The sequence below is a fragment of the Micrasema longulum genome, unplaced genomic scaffold (assembly GCF_059751315.1).
Source record: "Micrasema longulum isolate JH-2025_06_02 unplaced genomic scaffold, ASM5975131v1 h1tg000621l, whole genome shotgun sequence".
In the NCBI taxonomy this organism is placed as follows: domain Eukaryota; kingdom Metazoa; phylum Arthropoda; class Insecta; order Trichoptera; family Brachycentridae; genus Micrasema; species Micrasema longulum.
In genome coordinates, this window is record NW_028277817.1 from 307,260 (window position 1) to 317,737 (window position 10,478).

The following is a 10,478-nucleotide window of genomic DNA, read 5'->3' on the forward strand; positions in this document are numbered from 1 at the left end:
AAGATGAACTTCATCTTGAAGATTTATCATCACGTATTGTGCTCTTTAAAACCATACACCCCATTGAAGTGCTCAACAAATACGGATCATAATGGACTCCATTGGATATTCATAAGTCAGTTTTCTATATCTTTTTCTATTTAGTGATAACTTGTCGTCTATTGAGTTGTTGGCATTAATATTGAATATTTACAACTGAACGCATCGCATAAAAACATGTATAATAACCTAAAGTACTATTTACACGTACCGGAATTTACTAAGCAACCTGAATAAATATAATAAATACTGAGTTAAAATTTTCGGTATTCCTTTGTTACACATTTACGTGTCGGTTAAAAGAATTCATTAAAAAATAATAAATACTTATTTGGCAAAGATTATTTAATATCAAAACTCGGAGATAAACCAGCAATACAATAATTGAGTCGCAAGTCGCGTATGCAGTGAAATAGTACCGAACATCGATTGTCTTACACACTTTTTACGTCTCACGTTCGATGCTACGGGTATATTTGCGAGCGAGAGACATAAGTTTACGCGTCACGCAGGCCAATAAGAAAAACTAACACACTAGACTGCCAGACGTCGAAAGTCAGTAATTTTCCGACTTTCGTTAAAGGCGGTCCCTCGCTCGCGCTGCGAGCGTCAGCTTATAGTTTTTTCATGTTTTTTATTAATAAGTTTTTAAAAAATATTATTTAATTTTTCCGATTTTTAATATCTCCATTTTGCATGTTTAATGACTTCACAGCACCGTAACGTGAGGACGTTTTTGGCACAGTATGGAAAGGGTTTAATAAAAATAAATTGTTTTTTTGCAATGTAGATGGAGAACATTCTTCCATATACAGATGTAGATGTGTTACCATTATCACTTTATTCGATTATTTTGTATTTATTTTTACTATCAATTAATTACCGAATTGAATTATAAAATAACTACAAATTTTTAATAACATATTGCCATGTATTATTACATAACATTTCTGCATTCCATTTCTTGACATGTGTAAATTTGTATTATTTATATTTTTCTATTATTATTTTGTATATTGTTTTGATTATTTTGCATATTGTTTTACGTGTTTATAAATGTTTTTTGATTTATATATAGAAGAGTCCCGACTTAACACGGAATTTTCTAACAAGTCGGGATATAAAAAAATGTAATTGTGCTCTATCATAAAATTGTGTATTTTGTGAATTAAAAAAAAACGAGAAGGAAACATGAAAGTCAAGGCATTTACAAGGTTGTTATCACCTTTCATTGACATTTAAGCAAAATCACTTAAACAAGCCAATGACAGGTATAAAGCACTGTTAATACCTACCATAATTTTCGCATTCCCCAATAATTATTTCATCTCATTTGAGACATCCATCAAAGTTATTTCCTTAGTTTTTTTAGATATTCATCATCATCATCCCCCTTGATGGTGCATAGGACACAGCATTGATAAACTATTAATCTCACGTTTCAGGTGCCAGTCCAAGACAATGAAATATTGCAATTTTAACAATTCTTGAGCTCTAAAAATTCATATTTATTTTATTTGGAATTTTGAAAAAGGGTGCACATAATTTATGTGCGCTCTTACAATAACAATGCACATATATTTAATTTATAAGTTGTTTAACACACATTTTTAAACATTCAGTTTGAATATAAAGTTTAAATTTTTAGCTCTAATTTTGTGGTTATTCATTATATTATAAAAAAAACAACTTTGTTTTTAACCTTTTATTTTAACCCTTTCAGGAATAAAAAGACTTGATTTATTAGCTCCACGTGTAGTATTAAGCAAAAATAGATAAAATTAAATAGGAAATAATTTATAAGCTACGTAAACTTTGACGAAGAAGCTCGTTTGCTTTGAAACCGGTCGGTGGAAAAATATATGAAATTAGTGGTTAAAAACAAAGTTGTTTTATTTATTTTATCCGATTTGAATTATGTTTTTTTTTTCTTCATAAACGTTTTTTCCGATGTCACATGTTTTTATTTATTTATTTACTTTTCTTTTTGTCCATAATTTTATTTGTACGTTGGCAGGCTAATTGCCAAATGGCAATTTCTTCCAACCAACCAATAAAATAAAAGTTTTATTTTTATAATTCAAGTTACAGAACATATTCAATAGAAATAAAAGATTAAAAAGCTAAAGATATAAAAAATTGAAATAAACTTATTTGTTTATAAATTGCCTGAAATCAAAACAATTACTCAATGGGAAAAACGGAAAAAGAAGAAAAAGAAAAGGAAGAGAGATTAAGGAAGAAAAAGAAAATGTTTTTTTAGACGTGATTTAAACAGAAATAATGTAGTAACATCTTTGATGTTGGATGGGAGATGATTCCACAGTCGAGCCGCATGGACACTATATGAGTTAGAGAAGAAAGATGAATTCCACAATTATTATTACCCATCCACGTGGGTATTAGGAGAGTGCCTTGAGAATAAGAACGAAGAGGCAAACCATGAACTGATAAGCATTGAAATTTTTCACGCAGGTATATAAGAGCGTTAGGACTATGAAGTGCATTGAACAGAAGTTAGAGGAAGTGATAGTCTCTCCGCTGTCTAATTTTGAGCCGATTCAGTTGCTTACAATAATCATAAATGTGGTCATATTTCCTTACTGCTTTATACAAAAAAAATACGACTTCGCCATTTTTCTAAATGGAAGTACATTTTCTTTGATATTATAATCATGTTCATGTTGACTTTGATAATTATTTTTTCAAAATTCTGTGCTTTTTTTAGAATTAATAACATTATACACAAATACCACCATAATGTAAAATATTATTTGCTTATATGTCAGTACTTTTAATTAATTTAACGATATTCAACTTTAATATTTCACGACCTCAAGAATGGTAGGCAAATGCGAACCAATACATAAGTAGGCGGACTAATCTCCACTCCATAAGAGCATCCTTCGAGTCAAAAACACTTTTCCTGGGTTCTGGTTCTATCTTACTCACACAACTGTATTCTTTATCCACCTGGACAAAAAACAGCTTGAGATTTTTGTCCCTTTTAATTGTGTTTAGTCACAAGATACATACATGTCGGAAAATATTATTTTTAAACAGAACAAAGACGTCTATCAGTAAAATTGTTAACGTAAATGTCGTGAATACGGTTACAAAATTGTATTCAGAAAAACCTCATATCTCCCAAGAAAGCCATATTTGCCCGTAATAAAGAACACAAGGCTCTAAATAAACAGGTTTCATTTTACTTGATTCAAAACAATAACGAAATCTCAACAACTGTCTTCTCTCATTGGCACATTTTTGTTACCTGATATTTTTCTTGGAAAACCTTGGTTTTTAAAAATCTTTTTTAAATCTTTTTTTATTAAGTATTACAGATGATGATATAAGATACGTAATGATGTTTATTCTTGTAAGTACGAAAATCCCACGAAGCCACCTTTTGTGGCTTGTTAGTGAAGATTTACCTAAGTAAACTTTTTTTTCCTAGTTATTTACTTTTAGGTTTTTTTCCATATTTTTTGAGACATAAGTCCCAACTCCATGGGAAGAAAAGTCCTGTGTTGAGTTGGGACGAGTAATAAGTAGACACATGAGTATATCATCACAAAAATCATACAGGATCAGAAACATAACAATATTTAAAAAAAAACTAAATAGGCACATCAATATGGTAAACCGCAAACTCAAACATTCCAAAAATTATCAAGGAGTTTCCTACTGAAATCCCTCTCACTTAGGAAAATCCAGTCCTTAACTCCTTTCTTAAAAATGATTTTTGTCCTTGAGAGCATAATACGCTCTTTCAAAATATTAAACACTCTCGGTGCGATAAAGACGAGATGTCTCAGAGCAAAAGTCGTACGGATTTTAAGTGTGACATAATTTGTGCTCTGGAAAAACCTCTTACGAACATTTTGCTGAGATCTCTCCTTTTTGTTCGACCAGAAGTGTGTAAGTGCTTCTTTTAGGTACAGTTGTCTCATATCCAGCACCTTCATGTATCGAACTGTTCTGACGGTAAGGTTGAAGGGCGCCGGAATATTATTCTCAATAATATTTCTGTGAAAGTATGAGAGGCTTTAAAATGGATGCTGCACAACCCCTTATCTAACTGTTAAAAATAAATATCTTTACATCGACACTACTGTCAAAGTAAAAAACAGTAAGACTATCTTTAAAATTTGATAATTTCAAAAATAAATATGTATTACAAAAGCACACAATCAACATCAACTTTAAACGTATTATTATATACTCATTTAATATAAAAACTCTTAATTGAGAAGCCAATTCCTAAATCTCTGCAATTTCATCTAATATTAAATCTAAGGTCAGTTAGAATTAAATTAAAAATGAATTAATAAAGGTACAACATAATTTATTTAAAGATGTATTTTTTACGAATATTTATTTCTTATTTAAGGGATCACTAGTTCATCACATAGTTAAGATTATGAGTTTGACATATTTTTCAAATATTATTAAGGACTTAAATAAGTTTTTTTTGTTGGTTTTCGTTAAAAAATAAATGCTTGATATTTAAAAAAAAATAAAAAACACGTCATTGAAAGTATTGCCGCTAGCGACAACTTTGTCATTTCTAGCCGAATGGTGAGGTTCGCGATGAAGTTGGCCGTATGGCCGTATCCGACGTTAAAAGGTTATCGAGAAACAGATATAACTTATTCAAGTCCCTATAAAATGACGCAGATATAAATACAATATTCCTTCAAGTGATAGTGTTTTGTCTATAAAAAAGGCTTTTGATATCTCTCAGTTTTGTATAATTCTACTGACACTTTTCTTAATAATGGAATACTGTAAATCCTGCATCATTTTGATATTGGTTCTGCTTGAATGATCCCAGGAATTTATCCTATGACTTATTTTGTGTATCGAGGGCACATATACGAACATTGCCTTTTAAATATATAGATAGATATAGTGAACAATATTATGTATCTTTTTTGGGTAGTACCGTGTATGTTGGATTTGATCCGACGTTTCGGCTACCATTGCAGGAGCCATCTTCAGGGAAAACTGTGTGTTTTAAAAAGAAATGTATGTGTTTATGTACTAGTAATTTGTACCGTGTCACAGTCAGCAGTAGGCACATTTCTAGTTTTGTAGGAAAGAATAATTATGTTTATGTACTAGTAATTTGTACTGTGTCGCAGCCGGCAGTAGGCACATATCTATTCGTTTTTGTCATATGTAGTGCTGGGAACCATGTTGAATTTAATTTAAGCCCGTCGTCATTGTTTATATTATCTGGATGTCTGTGTATTTCAATTGCCTCTTTTATTATTCGTGCACTATAATTACTAGGTTTATGTAGAATTTTTGGTTCAAAGGCGAAAAAATGTCCTGTGTCTATAAAGTGTTCCGCTATTGCGGATTTTTCTGGATGCCCAAGTTTACACGCTCTTTTGTGTTCGTCAATTCTTTTCTTTGCTGTGCGCCCTGTTTGTCCAATATACACTTTATCACATCCTTGGCAACTTAGTTTGTACACGGCTTCAGTTTCTAGAGGATTTTTATCTTTTGGGTTTACTAAATGGTCTTTTATTTTTCCCACAGTCCCAAACGTTGTTGCAATATTTTGTTTCTTCAGCACTTTGGCTATCCTGTCAGTTACATTATGTACATATGGCAGGTATGCAGTCCCTCTGGTAATATCTTCTTCCTTGTTTTTCTTTGTCCCTTGCGATTTAATAATGTTGTCAATTTGTTTCTTCTTATATCCATTATGCTCCAATGCATGTGAAATTTTGTTGAACTCTTCGCCCTTTTCGGAATCTTCGCATATTCGAGTCGCTCTTGTTAGAAGTGTATTTATTAATCCTCGTTTTTGGGCTGGATGATGATGTGAATCAGCGTGTAAGTATCGATTCGTATGTGTTGGTTTTCTATATACCGGAAAAATCCGCAATAGCGGAACACTTTATAGACACAGGACATTTTTTCGCCTTTGAACCAAAAATTCTACATAAACCTAGTAATTATAGTGCACGAATAATAAAAGAGGCAATTGAAATACACAGACATCCAGATAATATAAACAATGACGACGGGCTTAAATTAAATTCAACATGGTTCCCAGCACTACATATGACAAAAACGAATAGATATGTGCCTACTGCCGGCTGCGACACAGTACAAATTACTAGTACATAAACATAATTATTCTTACCTACAAAACTAGAAATGTGCCTACTGCTGACTGTGACACGGTACAAATTACTAGTACATAAACACATACATTTCTTTATAAAACACACAGTTTTCCCTGAAGATGGCTCCTGCAATGGTAGCCGAAACGTCGGATCAAATCCAACATACACTGTATTACCCAAAAAAGATACATAATATTGATAACAGTGACCGTGAAAACCTTCGCACCTATTTAGATATAGTGAAGTTTGTTGATTTGTTATTACAATTCATTACTTGATATCGCTAGCCCAAAGCAGCAGTGAGATATACCCGAAAATTTTCGATTCCGTGATACCTATGCTGATTTGTTAATAAATTAAATAAATTAATGTTTTCAAATACTACAATACTAAAGTTTGATAGTTAACATATGTGAAAATATAATATTCGTAATCTATTTTAAATAATTTAATTCACTCAGACCTTTTTCACACCCCAATGCCCTATTATCTTAGAATATCTCTCTGTTGCTTTGGGCCAGCGATATGTAAAATTATTGTTTATTTTCTGATCATATGAATATTGTATTTAGTTTGCCTTGAATTTCTTAAGGGCAGTGTATAATATGATGTACCAATTACGTACATATTAATTGCTTTCCAAATCAAAAACCCCACCTCACGCCCCTGCTTTATTTATTTATTTATTCACACTCTTTATCAAAATAAAATTCCATGTTTACTTTGCCCAGCTAACAAGGGTACATACCTCGTTCCAAGCTAGGCAATTACATTTTAATATATTATAATAGTTAAAAAATTTATATAGAGCACAGACAAACAAAATATAAACTTATTCGGATACACATTTTGATTCATATACATACAGACATACACATATATTCACACATATAAATATATATATATATACACATATATACACACATATAAATATATATATATATACACATATATACACATGTACATACACACACACGTACATACACCCATGCGCATACACATACATACATTCATAAAAACATAGACATTTTTTTTATGTGAAACTTCATGGTTGTCATCTATAAATATATTTTTTTTAAATTATTCCTTATTTTTTATATTTTATTTTTGACATCCAGTAAGATTCTCCAATCCGTGGCATGTATCAACTTTTCTGACTCCCTACGACCAATGTCATGAAAGAGCGAGGTCAACACCTTCCGTAACTTGACAACACTCCCGTCTTTCCACGATTCTGGCAAAAGGTTGTGGACCTTTTTTCCTACGTAATAGTGTTGTCTCGATGCCAGAACAGTGTTGACCCCTTCACTTAGTATCAGATCCCTATTAGAGTATCTTGTATTAAGGTTGTGGTTGACGCTTGGGTAAATGTCTCTATTTATGTGTGTAACCACTACCGTTCTCAATATACACTGTTGAATAATATTCAGTACTTTGAATACACTATTCATACTCTTTATACTATTCAAGACTGTCCTGTCCCGGCATTAGACATTGTGTCCTCGTGAGACCAGCATTTCGAGGACAATAATAAGTCCGAGGACAATATTCACTTACTGGACGCTTGCGCGTCATTCGTGCGCATTTTTTACTATTAAATTCGTTCTTCAACATTTCCAACACATCTTAGTAAAAGAAATAATGCTTTTTGCAAACTCGCTCGAAACGCACCTCGTCGCGTATTCATTTTTGCAGCACTACACGTGTAAACCATCGCTAAAATGTTGTATTGTCCCATTGTCCTATCCTGCGTTGTTGAGGCCGTGATATTGTTATTTATGTTGTATTGTCCTCGTGTGAACCCAGCTTTCATGTAAAGGAAATGCTGTTTGTATGTAAGGATGGTGGTGCGTCGTTCATTCATCTCTGCGTAGGAAGTACGGGAAAAAAGGGTAATGTTTTGATTTGTATTTTTGTTTTGCGAATAATTGTATTTTTTTGTTTGTTTCAGAAGGATAACAACGTTGGAACGCCCTAAATAAATATAAAAACACATGTTATTTTTTGTGGTTAAATCATTTTGAACCATTTTTTCGTTATACGTGTTTAAAAATTAATTATATTCGTAATCCATCTGCTTCGCGAGAGACCTACATTATTTTAGAATAAAGAATTCAAATAAATCATTAAAAACCAAGCGTTAAATACATTTTATTTAGTTATTTCATAATGTGAATGCCGATTTAACAAATAATATAAAGTGTAATGTTAAAGATCTTGGCTGGGTTTAACATTTCACTTTCAATGTACATTATCTAATTTAAATTATATTTGTTCGACCTAAATTACCTTACTGTGAGATGTAACTATTATATTTAATATTAACTAAATGTAAAACTACCTATTATGTATGTATGTACGCTTGTTATTAAATAATCTTGACACTTATTTTGTTTTATTCACACCTAATGTAGAAATATTTTATTTTATTATCAAGCCATTATTTTTTTAATAGAAACATCTTTATTTAGGAAACGATTTATGAAAATTAATATACAAAAATTTCCTCTCAACGAAAAACACGCATGCATATTATTCACAAAATACTATTATTTATTCAAACCTCAGGTTCAAAAAAATCGATGAAATTCAGCCCTACGGGAAATTGGAAATAAAAATTGTAAAAATTAGAGCATCAAATTGTTGGCAAATATTCTTGAAAATGCATAAAAAAATATTTTAATAAAAACGAACTTCTTTGAGCGACGTCACGTGTTCATATAAATCAACCAACAATGAGTTGTGGGAGATTTCCGGATTACGGTTAGTCCATAGACCAATCGGCAGAACTGACCAAGAAGAAGCGGAAGAGAACTTGAGACCTCACACGCGAAGTAATTTCAGAAATACTAAACTTTAAAAAAATCATTGCGCTGATAATTTGATACATATTTTGTTTTTTTTTTATTTTTGTTGGCTTAGTTTAATAGTCTATTTAAAAAAAAAAAAAATTTAAACTACAGAACTTCCTTATTATTGCAAAAAACAATTTATTTAACACATATTCCAATAGAGATGAAAAACACGTTAGAGGAGAGCAATATAGAAGTCTTGACATCTAAAGGGCTTATGACCTGTCATTGGCTGGTTTAAGTAACCACTTTACATACTGTGAAACATTTACCATCCCGCTCATATTTGAACATCTATATTCCCTCAATTCTTCCATCTGTTTATGTTTGTGAAGTTAAGGGACTGTAATATTCTCTGACATGTTCTTCATCTCTGTTGTAATATACTAATATTAACAGCTCACTAAGGGGTTGAATCCAGTCCTTGTCTACAAAAATTTAGACAAACACAAAACATTATCGATCTTTTACACACTCGATTACCTAAACGTATTGATAGCATAGATAATTAAACTGGTATAATAAATACACTTGTAGATCGTCATGTTTTTTTTATTATTTTCATTACATTATAAAAAATTGATCTTATAGTATTTTTCCACCAAGCCTTGGACGATCAATTTTGTGGTAGTCAAACCTTGTCTTCTTTTTAAAAATAATTCAGTGAAAGTTAGTAATAATAGTATGAACAAAGAATATAATAAATATTATATACCTATATTAATAGAATTAAGAATAGTCCAGAAGGAACGTAGAATCATATTTGAAAACATTGGACTGTCTCCGAAAATCCCTCCACTTCCCCCCACTTTCGCCGCGCGCATGCATGAAGTCGCCGCGTTATGTTGCCAGATTGCGAAAAATATAACCATAACACAAATGTAAGATAATTATATTTTTAAAAAAGCAATTTGTTAATTACTCTAAAATCTTTTTGAACACGCGAAAACATTGATTGACACAACAGATTATTTACAGTTATTGAAATAATGAACTTAAAAAATAAAACAAATTTTATTTTACATCAAATGGATATTTTTGTCATGTAAAATAATATTTGATGTTTTAAAGTAATGTCGGTCGAATTTCCACCACGGCGTTGTTTAATCCGAGAGGTCTAATTTTTCTTGGTTCTCTTATTAGATGAGCAAGGTGCTAGTCCATGATTGGAAACTTAAATTAATTCTCATAAAGATACCAAGATGCCGGGTTAAGAAGAGTGTTGTATAAAAGAGAAAAAAATTTAAAGTTTTATGCCCTGTCCAAAATTTCAATTCTTTTCGAGAGAAAGACATCAACCATTTTTATTAAATAAAGAGTTCAGTAAAACTTTTTCCCAATTTCCTTATTCCTATAATAAATACCTTTTTAATAAGAACATATCAATACAGTCTACCCGATAGTTTTAATTTTCTCTGTGTTGAGTAAACTTTTTATAATA

At 31.2% G+C, this 10,478-nt stretch overlaps 1 protein-coding gene across 4 annotated transcripts in view; it reads left to right on the forward strand.

The window, feature by feature from the left end:
* LOC148280063 (uncharacterized) overlaps positions 1-8,573 on the forward strand; it is a 49,084-nt gene extending 40,511 nt beyond the window's left edge. For 2 of the 4 annotated variants that reach the window (XM_088228975.1, XM_088228977.1), the window contains one exon: positions 8,137-8,573. In XM_088228975.1, the coding sequence (XP_088085101.1) occupies positions 8,137-8,163 (27 nt within the window). In that variant the 3' untranslated portion in view covers positions 8,164-8,573. The remainder of the gene's footprint in view (positions 1-8,136) is intronic. The other 2 variants (XM_088228976.1, XM_088228978.1) reach the window with 2 other exon arrangements.
* The last annotated feature ends 1,905 nt before the right edge of the window (positions 8,574-10,478 follow it).